This window comes from Dipodomys spectabilis, unplaced genomic scaffold (assembly GCF_019054845.1).
Source record: "Dipodomys spectabilis isolate Male_0828 unplaced genomic scaffold, ASM1905484v1 ptg000174l, whole genome shotgun sequence".
NCBI lineage: Eukaryota > Metazoa > Chordata > Mammalia > Rodentia > Heteromyidae > Dipodomys > Dipodomys spectabilis.
Window position 1 is genome coordinate 5,648,045 of NW_024870851.1, and position 15,965 is coordinate 5,664,009.

At 37.0% G+C, this 15,965-nt stretch overlaps 1 protein-coding gene across 3 annotated transcripts in view; it reads right to left on the reverse strand.

Annotated features, from left to right (window-relative positions):
• Positions 1–15,965, reverse strand: part of Ubr3 (ubiquitin protein ligase E3 component n-recognin 3) — a 179,880-nt gene that overhangs the window by 19,322 nt on the left and 144,593 nt on the right. For all 3 annotated transcript variants that reach the window (XM_042694038.1, XM_042694039.1, XM_042694037.1), the window contains exons 31-32: positions 13,366–13,471; positions 4,795–4,898 (exon numbers count right to left, since the gene is read on the reverse strand). In XM_042694038.1, the coding sequence (XP_042549972.1) occupies positions 4,795–4,898; positions 13,366–13,471 (210 nt within the window). The remainder of the gene's footprint in view (positions 1–4,794; positions 4,899–13,365; positions 13,472–15,965) is intronic.

Sequence of the window (15,965 nt, forward strand, 5' to 3'; positions counted from 1 at the left end):
AAAACTCAGTATATACTCATACTCAGGACTATTGTACTGATGGCAGCAGAATGATAAAAGTTAATAGAAGCAAAGGAAAAAAGTACATTGGGTGAAGTCCAGAAGAAGTTTCAGAATTTTCTTCCAGTACCATTTCACAGATTATGCTTAATTCCCCCAAGCAACACTCTATGAAAAAGTGTGTAAAAGATTATGAGGCTTAGTTCTCACCATTTTTGTTAGAGGCAGGTAAATTAGGCTCCCTCTAATTAGCATGTACCCAAATTCCACACCCTCAGAAAGTACACAGGTATGTTCAGCATGAACTACATAGTTTGTACAGTCTAGGTACAGTGAGCTATTCTTATTAATTCTGAAAACAGTAGTCTGCTTTCAAAAATCCAAACTCCTTGAAGACCCAAGCATACAGCTAGGCCTTCTGTGTTAATTCTTTTTTGCACAGTAGTTTATCTTTATTACCTCTTAACCCCCAAAAATCTTTTTTTTGTTAAGGCCAGACTTATTTTTTCCCAGCTTTATTGAGGTATAATTTACAAGGATTACATATGTTGAAACTTTATAGCATGATATTTTGAAACAAACACTGTAAAATGATAGCCCAGTCAAGTTGATCAACATAACCATAATCTCAAAGCTACTTTTGTATATGTGTGGTAAGAATATTTAAGATATGCTTTCTTTCTTAACAAATTCCAAGTATACTACATAGTGCTATAAAATAGTGTACTTAAAGTAAAATGAATATAGCATATATAATGTAAATGTAGTCTGGAACCTAGAATTTAAGTTTGTACCCTTTGACTAACATTTCTCCATGTCCTCATACCTTCCTGACCCTCAGTTACCACTTTCCTACTTATTTCTATGAGTCTGACTTTCACAGATTCCATAAATAAGTAAGATGATACATGATAGTTATTCCTCTTTATCACAGATCGGCAGCTATAAAATCAATCAACTAAAGACAGGAAATACTTGGAAAGATATTTTGTTTATGCTGAACATGTACAGATTTATTCTTCACCATTTTGAGAAGGATAATTGTTTGAGATACTCTAGGGATTTCAAAACAAGGAACAAGCATAGCTCAAAAAAGTGATGAAACACGTGGCCACAGTGTCTGGGTGGAAGATGGCTACAAGAGGTGTTCATGGAGAGGGAGATGATCTGACACAGTCACTCAGAAAAGTTCAAGCAGCAGGGAGCTCCAGCAACAAAGGTTGTGGTGGCTAGGGGCCCTGATTTCCCTGGTAGGAACAAATACAATTGCTAGAAAGTCCTTGCGGAAACAAAAATATGAACCCTGTTACTGGTATAGTATTCCTCTGGGGGACTGCCTAATGGACTGCCTATGTTAAATGCTAGATGGATCAGAGACAAGATGTCCCAAAGCATTTGATAGCCACAGTTGCCTCTCCCCCTACCACCAATATCCCTGAATGAGTTTGCCATAAGGTAGGGTCTAAAAACCCTAATTTCCATAGCCACTTGCTCCAACAGGGAGATGAACTGTTGGGAAGAATCAGAAAGCACTGGGACATAACTCTATGAACTGTATCCTGGTAGATCTTTACATTCAGGCAAGAATAAGGCCCTGAGTACAGAATGTGACTTCTTTTTACAGCCTCTGCTCACCCTGGCATCCACAGGAAAGTAAACTGCTGGATAGAGTCTATAAACATAAATCAGTAGACAAACACTTAGGTCCCTCAGTTCTTCCTCAGCTAGTGCAGGACACACACTAAGGAAAGTAGGGGTGGAACTTTATCTAAGCCCACAACTATAAAGTTCCTAGTAAACAAAGAAGAGATGCTGCTATAGTGAAAGCAGCCTAGAAATAGACTACTTTAGGCCCTTCTACAAAAGAATCCAGGTAAGTTTATGGTTTTTTTCAATCTGAGATCAGATTTAGTACCTTTATCACTAGTTGAATGTTTAGTTACTGTGGTAAGAAGTAGCACCTTAACATGTACACTGTGCTCCTTGTACACTGTAAATATTTACTACAGGTAATTGAAACTTTCAGCCAACAACTTAGCCTCAGATGTTCCAAAACAGAACCACAACAAATATAGGGGGTGGGGAAAAACTCTCAAGTCAACATAAACTCTCAAAAATTCCACTGTAACAAACACTAATGTTAATGAAGAAAATCTCAAAGGATTATAACAAATAATTATTAAAATGATCAAGGTGTGAGGCAGAGGCTCAGGAGGCTGTAAAGACAAGACTATTAAACTATAAAACTATCAAACAGACAAGACTATTAAACACTGGACAGACTGAAAAGGAAAGAAAAATATAAGAAACAAATACCAATTCACCAGTAAAGACAAACTTATTAGAATACAGCAGTTATTTTGTCTTAAAAATGGAAAGCTAATATAAATAGATATCAACTCCACCTACTGTGAAATTTAAAAAAATAATAATAATAAAAAGAGCAGGGTTTAAGAGTAATTTACAGATAAATTTAAGTTCTTAAAGCTAAGTTCTTAACTACTTAGATCTACAGAGACAAGGTGCATGCTTTGTTCATATTTGTATTTCTACCATCAAACTGGTACATAGTATGTAGTCATTAACTATTTCTTGAATCAGACAATGTTTACAACTAAGTAAACATTTGCCTATTAAATTTGTCCAAAAGATTTTTTTTAAAACCCTTTTTTGGGGGCCCCAGTACTAAGGTTTGAACTCAAGAAAGGCCTTGAACTTGTTCACCTTGCTTGCTTGGTTAGAATGCTATCTCTTGAACAAATCCCTCCCAGCACACACACACAAAAATAATAAAATAAAAAACAAAATCTATTATATTACTTTATTAGCATTATAAAGTTTTACACAGAAATTGTCTAGAATCTATTCAATTCACTTAAACATCATCAAGTTAAAGAGACCAATTTTCTTGACTCATTTTGGAGTAAAACTTTAGCTGCTGTTTCTACTGAATTAAACTCCAAGTTTGGATATTTTAGTGTATTATAACCCCTTTCTGCACTATCTGCTGTTGAAAGCAAGGATAAACACTTCCTTTCTGACAATGATGTGCTGCTATAGTCCCTAACCATTCACATAACAAGTCTTTCACTGTTAACTTAAATATTTTCATCATTAAATGCTGATTATAAAAATAAAATTCCTTCTATATGTCAAATATTTTTCCTCTTTAGCTTTTAAGATTTAAGTGATTACTATGCTTTTAGGTACAAGGCATATTTTTTAAAAATCTAAAATATTTTGAAGGGATGAAACAAAATAACTTTTTATTTCAAAATGCAATACATCTGTTTTATTAGAAGAACAAAATCTATAGGTAAGCTACTTTCGCCACCAGGCAACTGTTCTTGTAAGCTATGGAAAAACTACCTGAAGTGGGGAGACACACACACACACACACACACACACACACACATGAAGCTGAATTAGATTTTTAGATAAAAATAAAAAATCAGGGGCTGGGAAGGTGGCTCAGTGGTAGAGCGCCTGCATTGCATGCATGAGGCCCTAGGTTCAATTCCTCAGCACCACATAAGAAAAAAGAAAAAAGCTGGAAGTGGCGCTGTGGCTCAAGTGGTAGAGCGCTAGCCTTGAGCTGAAGAGCTGAGGGACAGCGCCCAGGCCCAGAGTTCAGGCCCCACAACCGGACCCAAAAAAAAAAAAAAAACAAACAAAAAAAAAAAATTCAAAAACTCTGGGCTGGGAACATGGCTTAGTGGTAGAGTGCTTGCCCACTATACATGAAGCACTGTGTTCAATTCCTCAGTACCACATACACTGAAAAAGCTGGAAGTGTGGCTCAAGTGGTAGAGGGCTAGCCTTGAGCAAAAGAAGCTCAGGGACAGTGCCCAGGTCCTAAACTCAAGTCCCAGGACTGGAAGAAAAAAAATTAGTAATCCACAGGGTTGGCATAAGGATTATGTTTGCTTATTAATGGTATTATTTTATCCTTCAAACAGAATACCATAATTTTTATGAAATACAACATCTGTATTTAAGATACAGGATCACTTCCTATGTGAAGGCAAAGGGTTTTATTAAATGATCAAGTTCTTGAAGAACACAAAAAGATGTCTTCCAAGAAGGTTTTATATGTCCAAAGATGTACATTATATTCTAACTGATTAATAGTAAAACAACAGCTACTTTTCCAACAGAAAACATTATCTGACAGAATATTTTCAAGTAAAAACTGAAGACTAGGGGGCTGGGAAGCCCCCTAGTAGAGTGCTTGCCTTGCATGCATGAGGCCCTGGGTTCGATTCCTCAGCACCACATAAGCAGCAAAAAGCTGGAAGTGGTGCTATGGCTCAAGTGGTAGGGCGCTAACCTTGAGCTGAAGAGCTGATGGACAGTGCCCAGGCCCAGAGTTCAGGCCCCATGAACAACCAAAAAACAAAAACAAAAAACCTGAAGACTATGGAACAATAATTAAGATGCTATTAACATACTATGAATATTTAGTATTTAAAAATCACAGAACATTTCAAATAGAAATACAATTACTACTGTATTGAAATACAAAAGCTTTATTTTTCAAACTCTTATTTGTATTATTATTGTACTGTATTATTGTATTCAAACATTTAAGAACATAATTTTTGGTGTGTTTTCCCATACTTCTTACTAAAAAGCTGCAAAGTATAAGTTCACAAGAAAAAAGCTTTTATTTCATCTCTTAAATTATAATTTACTAATATCACAAAAAATCTGTCAGAATGAATGTTCTATTGGTCCTTATAATTTCCATAATACTTCTAATATAAGCTAAGAATCTGAATTATAAAGATTTACCTTTGCTTAATGGTTGAGGCATCATTAAGATCTGGATGAGTAAAAGGGATGTTACATCATGATAAAGAATTGGAACTTCAGGTTGTTGTTCTTCATTTCCCAGCCTAAAAGAACAAAACATACTTGCTTAAGACAAAATTGTATACTTCTTCTATCCAATTAATTTTATATTTCACATATACATCCATGAAGCAGAAAAAAACTTTACAAGAAAGTGAGAAATCTCAAAAGAAAAGGTTAGGGGTCATATTTTCTAACCTAGAGATATAATCAGTTATATAATTTATGTATTTCATTTTTTCCAATCTGAAAAAATTACAGAGAAAATTTATTGTCTTACCAAAGCTAACAATTGAGACATAACTTGACTGAGTTTTCAGAAATTATTAAATAGAAGAAAAAAAGCTTTTACTACAGATAGAATTGCTTATAGGACACATTACAAACTAAGTATAAAAGAATAAATGTTACATTTATCAAAAGGCAGGTAACTGTGCAAATCAAATCACATTGCAAAAATCTGGCTAATATCTCCTACTAAAAAATTGTTTCTACTTATAGTTAGCAGAAAATTTAGTTCAAATCTTTTAACATCTGCAAAGCTTAAAAAAAAAGTTTGTAATAACCAAAACAGAACTTAAAACACACTAAAAAAGACAAAGTAGTAAATCTTAGGAACCGATAACACTATGAAAACATATTACAAAGTTTAACTTATTCTAAAAGTATTATATATGTATGTATGTACACACTGCTCCAAGGACTTGAGTCCAGGGCCTGTGTACTGTCCCTTAGCTTTTTTGCTCAAGGCTAGTGCTCTACCACTTGAGTCACAGCTCCATTTCTGGCTTTTTTTGGTGAATAATTGTAGATAAGGGTCTCATGGACTTTCTTGACCAGGTTAGTTTAGAACTCTGATCCTTAGATCTCAGCTTCCTGAGTAGCTAGCATTACATGTGTGAGCCACCAGCACCCAGCTCAAAAAATATTATGAAGCGACTAATTAGTGTGTGTGTGGGGGGAGGGGGGGGGCTCGGTGCTAGGACTGAACACAGAGCCTAATCCGTTCAGGGCAAATGTCCTATCACTAAGCAACAAATCCAACCCTAGAAGGTTAATTTTTTGTTGTTAAAGGTTTGCTTTTTAATGTCACAGAAAAGATCATAAGCTTCCAGAATTGGCTAAATTCTGAAGCTACACTTCTGACTAGACTTGGAATAAGTAAAAAATTTGAATTATTAGGTCTGTGATTTTACTATACCAGAGACTGGACACATTAATGAATAAACCAATCCTACCGATGTGAAGTACATAACTACCAGAGCTCATTATCTGAAAATAAATACCTTTTGTGTGTGTGGTACTGGGGTTTGAACTTATGAAATTATACTTGCTATACCATCTGAGTCACATCCCTAGTCTTTTTTTGTTCTGTTCTATTTTTCACATAGGAACTCAAAGTTTTACCACAAGCTTCCTGTACAGCTGGGATTACAGATGGGCACCACATGCACTAACTTTTTGCTTAGAACCATAATCTTCCCAATATTCCCCCCCCCTTCCCTAAATAGCTGGATTTCAGTCTTAAACCACTGTATCCAGCTGAATTTGTCTTCTTCACCAAGACTATGAATCTTACCTACCTTGTCTCTCAAATCTTTCTAACCTCTTCCCTTTGTAAGCTCAAAGTTGAGAGAGTGAGAGAGAGAAGATGAGAAGTGGAGATAAGGTGAAAGAAAGGAGAGATCAGAGAAGTAGGGAGACAGAAAGAAACAAGACAGGAGAAAGGAGAGGGAAGGAAAAAGAGACAGATATTTTAAGCTCTAGGAAAGGCAAGAGGGTAGATTATAAACCTTTACCATTTTGACTCCATAAATAAGAAGAGACTATAACAAAGGAGAGTCTATATTCTGAAGAAGAAAGGAGAGCACCAAGAATCATAAAAAGAGGTAATATGATGTCAGAAAAATACCAAGAAATCAACAAAGAAAAGCATCAAATAATTCCAAGCCAGTTACTGACTTCCCAGGTGGAAGATGGGAAGCTGAAGATGCCATAAGAAGGTAAAACAGACAACAGAGTGCCAGTTCTATCTGCAATATAAACCCCTCCCACAAGCCTTAAAAACAGTGTAGAGGATTTGTTTCCATTGCAGAAAGGTAGGACAAGTGAGGACAGAGTCATTCCCCTTATCTCAGAGGGTGATAAGAAGACACCATCATAAGATTTATTGTTTGAGAATGAGATACTATGGGAGCTTCAATACAAGAAATGATCATGTATTGTCTTTGGATTTGCTGTCCCAGACTGGGTTTAATATGGAGATAAAAGGTGTTAGCGAAGTGGAAGAGGTTCAGGGGTTAAAGGCGTGGGCGGTTAGTACAACTCTAACTGAGCAAAAGCATCAGGTACAGAGTTTGAATCCCAGTCTCAGATCTAGAAAAAATAAAAGAAAAAAAGAGAAAAGAGTGAGAGTTTCAGATGTAGTCCTGAGAAGGTCAAAATTTGGAGAACAGTGCCAGCAGTGTTATAAACCACAGTGGTGGGAAGCCTCACATTCACTGGTCAAGAATGAGTTCCTGAGAATAAAGTAGAAACAAACCTCTAAGCCTGTAACTAAGCTTAGTATTCAGCATCAGGATCTGCCTCGTGGATGAGCTTGATAACTGCTGGATAGATCAGTCCTGGGCCCAGTACTTCTAAATCACATGACAGAGGCTGCTCCCTACCCACAGGAAGGTGAATTGTCAGGCTAGGCCTAAAAGCACTGAGTCTTGTCCACCATGAGAACTGTATCCTGGCTTTTATTTGCTGAAAAGTCAGAGCTGAGGGTCCAAGTCAAGATCATCTGAGTCACAAAACTTCTACAGCCTCCTCCTGCCCACAGAGAGATAAACAGTTAGATGGAGTCTGTGAGCACTGTGACTAACAGGAAGAGCACCTAGGTCCCTCAGTTCTCACCCAGATAATGCAAAATAAGTACTCTATTTGTTCTTCCCAATCTCTGACACACATGTAGATCACCTCAAGCTTGACTGCTAGCTATCCCTGAGGAAATAAACCAGGAGGCCAGTGGAGCAAGTAGATAACCTGTTCCATCCACAGTCTCTAAAGCTCCCTGCTACCAAAAACATCTTCAGCACATAAAGAAGAGAAGCCTTTGCAGTGAAAGCAGTCCACTGTGAACACCAACATTCATACAAAGACTCCAGGTAATTTACTTAGCTCTGAACAGTACAAAAAATTCAGGCCTAGCACTAAGAAAATGCTTAGCTACTGAGCAATATCCCTAGTCCAGTGATGACAAAACATCACTTCATCTGGCCACTACACTGTTCAACTGAAAGACTAGAGATGATTAAACTTCCAACAAATGACGGCCCCAAATGAATAAATCACAACATAGAAATACAAGTAATATTTTTTAAAAACATGGCAACTGGTCTCTTCAAAAAAGTAAACAATTCCAAAATATAATATTGAAGTAGATGAAATTTCAAATCATGAACTAAAAGAACAATGATAAGAATGATCAACAAAATTAAACAGGATATGTATAAGCATCTGAGTGAATTCACAGAGAATACACAGAAACAACTGAAAGAATTCAAATTTCAAAATTGATTGAAATTTGAATGTAGAATATGAAAAAAAATTCAAGTAAGATTTAGAAATTCTGGAAAAAGTCAAACTGGAATCCTGGTAATGAAAGCTCAATAAGCCCAATTAAAACAAAACAAAAACAAAAAAAAAAAACCCCTGGGGCTGGGAAGGTGGCTCAGTGGTAGAGCGCTTGCCTTGCATGCCTGAGGCCCTGGGTTCGATTCCTCAGCACCACATAAGCAGAAAAAAAAAAAAAAAAACTAAAGTGGAAGCCTTACTACCTGAATGGAACAAATTAAAAGTATAGTAGGGATCAAAATAGAGAAATTAGATCAAATTAGATTAAGAGAAAATATTAAGAAATATAACTTGGCATGTGAAAGACCTCTCAGAGGCCATCAAAACAAAAGACCTACAAATCATGGGTATACCGGAAGGAGAAGAAATACAAGCTAAAGGAATAGAAAACCTATTCAACAAAATAAAATCAGAAGCCAGGCACACAACTAGAGCTCACACCTGTAATCCTAGCTTCTCAGGAGGTTGAGATCTGAAAATCAAAGCCAGCCTCAACAGGAAAGTCTTTGAGAAGACTCTTATTTCCAATTAATAACTTAAAAAGCTGAACGTAGAGCTGGGGCTTAACTGGTAGAACATTAGTCTTGAGCTAAAAAAACAAAAAACAAAAAAACACCTCAGGGACAGTACCCAGGCCCTGAGTTCAAGACCAGGACTGGCACCAAAAAAAAAAGTAAAAAAAAAACCAGCTCCATGCTGGAGGGGATGTGGACAGAAGGGAACTTTACTGCATTGTTGGTGGGAATGTAAACTTGTTCAACCACTTTGGAAAGTAGTATGGAGGTTCCTCAAAACAGTCCACGCAGAGCTCCCCTATGACCCAGCAATCCCACTTTTGGACATTTACCCAAATGATCACAAACAAGACCATACTAAAGCTAGCAGCGCAACTATGTTTATTGCAGCATTATTTACCATAGCTAAGCTATGGAACTAACCCAGATGCCCCTCAGTAGATGAATGGATCAAGAAAATGTGGTATGTATACACAATGGAATTCTATGCCTCCATCAGAAAGAAGACATTGCCCCATTTGTTAGGAAATGGAAAGACTTGGAAAAAATTATATTAAGTGAAGTAGGCCAGGCCCAAAGAAACATAGGTCCCATGATTTCCCTTATTTGCAATAACTAGTATATGTCTGACACAAGCAGAAAAGGTCAGATAAGTTGATGTTAGGTGAAATGAACCCCAAGATAAGGATTCAAATGTCTTTTCTTTCAGGCGATTGTTTCTAACATATTTATAAGATCATTTCTTTGTTGCTTTCTATGCCCCCGCCCCAAGGTATAACCCATGCTTTCACTGTATTTGATGTTGGTATAATTTGTGGAGGGGAAGGGAAAAAAACAAATTGTTTAACTAGGGATACAGGTGGACTCATTGCAACAATGAGATGTACAAGTCGTTATATCGAAAAACGAACTTTACAACTTTGGTGGGGGGTGGGGGAAGGATTAGGTTGGGGAAGGGGGGATATGGGAAGAGATGGGAAGGGGAAACAAAGAGGAGGCAACAATGCTTGATAAGAAATGTACTCGTTATCTTGCCCAAGTAATTGTAACTCTTCTGTACGGTTATTCTCACAATAAAAAAAAGAAATGTACTCATTATCTTATCCATGTAATTGTAACCCCTCTGTACAGTATTTTTACAATAAAAAAAAAATACCAGCTCTCTCTCTATTTTTTTTTTTTTTTGGTTGGTGGTGGGGCTTGAACTCTGGGCCTGGGCACTGTCCCTGAGCTCTTCAGCTCAAGGCTAGCGTTCTACCACTTGAGCCACAGCGCCACTGGTTTTCTGGTGGTTATCGGAGATAAGAGTCTCACACAGACTTTCCTGCCTGGTCTGGCTTTGAACTGCAATCCTCAGAGCTCAGCCTCCTGAGTAGCTAGAATTACAAGCATGAGCCACCGTTACCCGGCACCAGCTCTATTCTTTAACTAAACTCTAAAAAAAAAAAAAAAAATAGTGTCAAGAAATACAAAGAAAAAAATCAAAACCAATTTCAAATTAAAGAAAAAAAGACAAGTGGCGCTGTGGCTCAAGTGGTAGAGCGCTCGCCTTGAGTTGAAGAGCTGAGGGACAACGCCCAGGCCCAGAGTTCAAGCCCCACGACCGACAAAAAAAAAAAAAAAAGAAAAAAAGACATAACAACTAGTTGCAACCACAATCTTATCTACCTTATTAAAACAACTGGAAAAGTTTGAATAGAGCCTACGAAGCACTGTTCAAAATTCGTTTTTCCATATAAATATTCAAGTAGTATCACTGTTTATTATAGACTATGTTCCCCCTACTGCTGATCCCCTTAGGGTCATCTGTACTATGACTCCAATATCCAGATAGGTATAGGTATGATTTTTTTCTTTTTCTTTTAAGCAAGCAAATAATTTTCTCCTTCCCTAAATCTTTAGTACAAATGGTGGCATAATCTATACATTTTCTTCTCCCAGATTTTTCTTTTGGTTGGCTGTGGGGCTTGTACTCAGGGCCTGGGAGCTATCCCTGAGCTCTTCTGTTCAAGGCTAGCAGTCTACCAGTTTGAGCCATAGCACCACTTCCAGTTTTCTGAGTCAGTAAGAGTCTCACACGGACTTTTTTGCCCCAGCTGGTTTTGAACCACAATTCTCATATCTCCACTTCCTAAGTAGCTAGGATTATAGGCATGAGCCACCAGCGCCAGGCTCAGATTGGTTTCTTTTAACATTGTATTTTGGTAATCTATCCACATTGGTAAACAAAAAGCATCTTCACCTTTTCTTTTTTTGGGGGGGGGGGGGAGGGAGTTCCAGTCGTGGGGCCTGGGCACTGTCCCTCAGCTCTTCAGCTCAAGGCTAGCGCTCTACCAGTTGAGCCACAGCGCTACTTCTGGCTTTTTTCTTTTTGCTTATGTGGTGTTGAGGGATCGAACCCAGGGCCTCATGCATGTAAGGTAAGCGCTCTACCACTGAGCCACCTTCCCAGCCCCTTCACCTTTTTTGCTAACTTTTTAATTTTAATTTTGGTATTTTACTATTACAAGAAAAGATGTTTGATAACTATATGGAAACATAAAATAAAGCCATGATAAATTCCATACAGATTAGAAACCTCCATGTAAGCTAGGGAGTAGAGGGAAGCCTCTATAAGTCAAAGTCCAAGGTTAACAAAAGGAAAAATTACAAAAAACAAAAATTAAAAAGATACTTGCTAATTTGGGGAAATATATTTGCTATATACAACACAAAGAGCTAAGACATAATGTCTTAAAATTTGAGGGAAAAAGCCAATATCTCAAGTTTTCAAAATAGACACAAATTAGAAACTTCACTAAAACTACAAATGGATAGAAATGAAAGAAATGTCTGAATTTATTGTAGTATATACTTTTTACTTTGAAAAAGGATGTTTTCTATAATAAAAAAATAGTCAATCTTTAAACAGAGGGATGAAAAAGAATTGAAATAAACTGGCTTAAGTATAAACCAAACATAATATAAACATAACTTATTTCAAGTTATATGAAATACAGTATTTCACTATATTCTAGTGATATATATTCTAAGAACAAAAAGAACTTCTGATTAGTAATATTGGCATTAAAGTTAATATTAGAATTAATGGTTTTCAAGATTAAAAATATGCAAATGGCAAAATACTTAAAATTTTAATTCTGCCAGTGAAATGGCCTATAAGCAGTAACAATCACGTAAGCTATATATGCCCTTACTACCTACACTGTGGTCACTATGTATCATTTTGCATTAAAAGATATCTACATGGACAAATGGCTGATTCAAAGTGTATAGTAAAATGTGTTCAAAATGAACATATATTATAAAGCAAGAATATTATCAAAAATTACTAAGCTCACATGGAAAGTATAACAGCCAACCCAGAAAGATTCTCACTAACATAAAAAAGAGGGGGGAGGATGGGAGGGGAAAACAAAGGAGGAGGCTACAATGCTTGATAAGAAATGTACTCATCATCTTGCCTATGTAATTGTAAAAAAATAAAAATAAAAAAGAGCAATTTTCATTGAAAAAAGGAGAGAGTAAAATGAAGTGAATATGTATCACATATATTAAAAAAATCTAAGAGATTATAAAATAAACAACTACGACTTATTGGTCATTACTGGAAGTTACTAAGGCATTTACTCATTACTTTAAAACTTTATAAATTGGAAAATAATCAAGCATTTGTTTTGTCATATTTGGGATCAAAAATAGCTGATATAAGATTAGTAAATCTTATTAGTAGTAGTAAATTAATAAATTAGAAGTTTTTTTTGAGGGGGGAAGCAATCCTGGGACTTAACCTCAGGACTTGGGCACTTTCCCTGAGCTTTTTTGCTCAAGGCTAGTAACTCTTATCACTTGAGGGCTTTTTTGGTAGTTAATTGGAGGTAAGAGTCTCATAGACTTTCCTATCCAAGCTGCCTTCAAACTACAATCCTCAGCCTCCTAGGTGTGAGCTACCAGTAGGCTGGCAGTATGATTTTATTTTTTCTATTTTGTCCTCTCTAATGAAATGATGGACTTACACAAGAATCATCAAGAATGATTCTAAAATCATTAGAAGATAAGAAACTAATGGGAAACTTTGTAAAGCAGGAGTCAGATTAAGACTACAAGAACCCATTAGTCAATTCCTACATAAAAGTGACTCAAACATTATGAATTGTAACTTCCATCTGCATATAAACCAACAAGATTCCTTAAAAGATTTTCTTACCTAGTAATTATTTTCAGAGTATTATAGAAAACAGTTTCAATTTTATTAGACATTTACATGATTCATCAGGAAATATATACATGTAGAAATTTCAATACCGGTTTTATATTTAACAACTTTTTTTCAAGAAGGATTTTCAGCTCATTTTAATGTTCAAGTAATACTTACTGTGAATTCATATCTTCTACCAACTGGGTGAGCTTTTTCCAGGGATTATACTCAGAGTCAATAGTATATAGACGCATATGCAAAGCTAATACATGGAACAGCTGATCTGAATAAATGAAAGAAAAGCTTAATTAGAAAGTTCATGTATTTCTAGAATAAAATTCTTTCAAAAGTTCTAGAAGGAAATATTCCAACCTTGATGCTGTAATTCAATTCTTTAAAAGTAAACTGAAATATACGCCTAAACAATTTCTACTGGAATCTCAACTGTTGTTATTTCAACCTTCACCTAAGAAATGCTTGGTTTTTTTTTTTTCATCTCAAGCCACAAAACTATTTTTTCTTTACTTCTGATGCAGCTATGCCAATTTATATTTCTTACTCTGTGGTTATCTCCTAACTGAAATAGACTACTGTACGTTCAACTCCTTACATTGAATCACATAGGCAGTAACGTTCTTAAGTGTTGACTATTAGGTGAAGTTCTTCGTTGCCTAATATTTCCACTAAATCTTTTTGTGTGTGTGTGTCCGGTCGTGGGGCCTGAACTCTGGGCCTGGGCGCTGTCCCTCAGCTCTTCAACTCAAGGCTAGCGCTCTACCACTTGAGCCACAGGGCCACTTCCGGTTTTTTTCTTTTTATTTATGTGGTGCTGAGGAATCGAACCCAGGGCCTCAGGCATGCAAGGCAAGCGCTCTACCACTGAGCCACCTTCCCAGCCTTCCACTAAATCTTTTGGGAGGAACTAGTAAATTCATCTTTTGATTCAACATGAAAAGCAATAACTGAATTGTATTATTTAGAAGAACTATTCCAGCTATCTTAATTTCTTCTATCTAAATTAGAATGATAATCCATCAGCCTTAGCTTTCAACAAAACTTATCTTGTGACATTTAGAAGAAAAATATTTTTGGGGCTGGGAAGGTGGGTCAGTGGTAGAGCACTTGCCTTGCATGCTCGAGGCCCTGGGTTAGATCCCTTAGTACCACATAAGAAAAAAGCCAGAAGTGGTGCTGTGGCTCAAGTGGTAGAGTGCTAGCCTTGAGCTGAAGAGGTGAGGGACAGCGCCCAGGCCCAGAGTTCAGGCCCCATGACCAGACTCAAAAATAAAAAAGAAAGAAAGAAAATACTTTTGTATAAAAATTTCAAACTATTCAGGGGAAAAACCCCTAGACTTTTTTGTACTCTATATAATTTTTTGCTATAGATAACAAGGATTAGGTTAAAACACTCTGTCACAAAAACTCAAAGATAATTGCAAATCAAAAGTCAAGTTCTGGGCTGGGAAGATGGCTCAGTGGCAGAGTGCTTGCCTTGCATGCATGAGGCCCTGGGTTCAATTCCTCAGTAGCACACAAGCAGAAAAAGCCGAAAGTGGCGCTGTGGCTCAAGTGGTAGAGTGCTAGCCTTGAGCTGAAGAGCTGAGGGACAGCACCCAGGCCCATAGTTCAGGTCCTACAACCAACAAAAAAAAAAAAAAGTCAAGTTCTACAAAATCAGACAGTACTTCTTGATATATAGGTGAAGTAAAAATCTTTAAACCAGAAAAAAAAAAAAAAGTTGGTTCAATGACACCAACCTATTGTTACCACTTTCACTCTCAATCAAAGCTAAACTAGGGGCTGGGAAGGTGGCTCAGTGGTTGAGTGCTTGCCTTGCATGCATGAGGCCCTGGGTTCGATTCCTCAGCACAACATAAGCAAAAAGAAAAAAGCCAGAAGTGGCGCTGTGGCTCAAGTGGTAGAGCGCTAGCCTTGAGCTGAAGAGCTGAGGGACAGTGCCCAGGCCCAGAGTTTAGGCCCCACAACTGGACCCCCCCCCCCCAAAAAAAAAAAAAACTAAGCCAAATTTTATTTCACTGAGCAAATGACTTATTAAATCTTCTTTATGATTAATTTAACCCAGATCCATCGATAAAGCTCTTGGGGAGGTAAATACAGTAATTTGGGAAACCACTGTCTTAACAAAAAGCCAGAATATGAGCAAAGGGCCAGGTAGGTAATCCCAGTTACTCAGGAGGCACAGATGGCAGAATCAAGGTTTAAGCAAAGGTTGGGGATACCCTATCTCCAAAACAAGCCAGTATATGGTACACATCTAACATTTCAGTTACCTGGAAGGCAATGGTAGGGGAGAGATTTCTAAAAATCAAACTAAAACGCAAAAGGACCTTAGGAACAGCTCCAGTAGTAGAGTATTTCTACAAGTAAGAATGAGGCCCAGAGTTCTATTCCCTCTCAGGGCAGCAGAGACCATTCTTTCTAAGGGGTACCACAGGAAAAAAATATATTTTTAAACCTGCTCTGTTGTTGTGAGACTGGGTCTCAAACTTGGTACCTGACACTTAGCTCATTGGCTGGTGCTTTACCAAGTCACACCTCCAGCCCCACATTTTAAAATCTGATCTCTCCTATTTTACACCTCTTATTTATGCGTAAATGTAGAACCTAAATCTTATGCTAAATTTTTTCAGCTTGTTAAATGACTAACACTTGGTTACTTACTGCATGCCAAAGGCTATGTTAATAGCCACTTTGCATTATCTCAATTGAGTAATAGGTAGATATTATTTCTACCTCTACCTTCCCTCCCTCTCTCT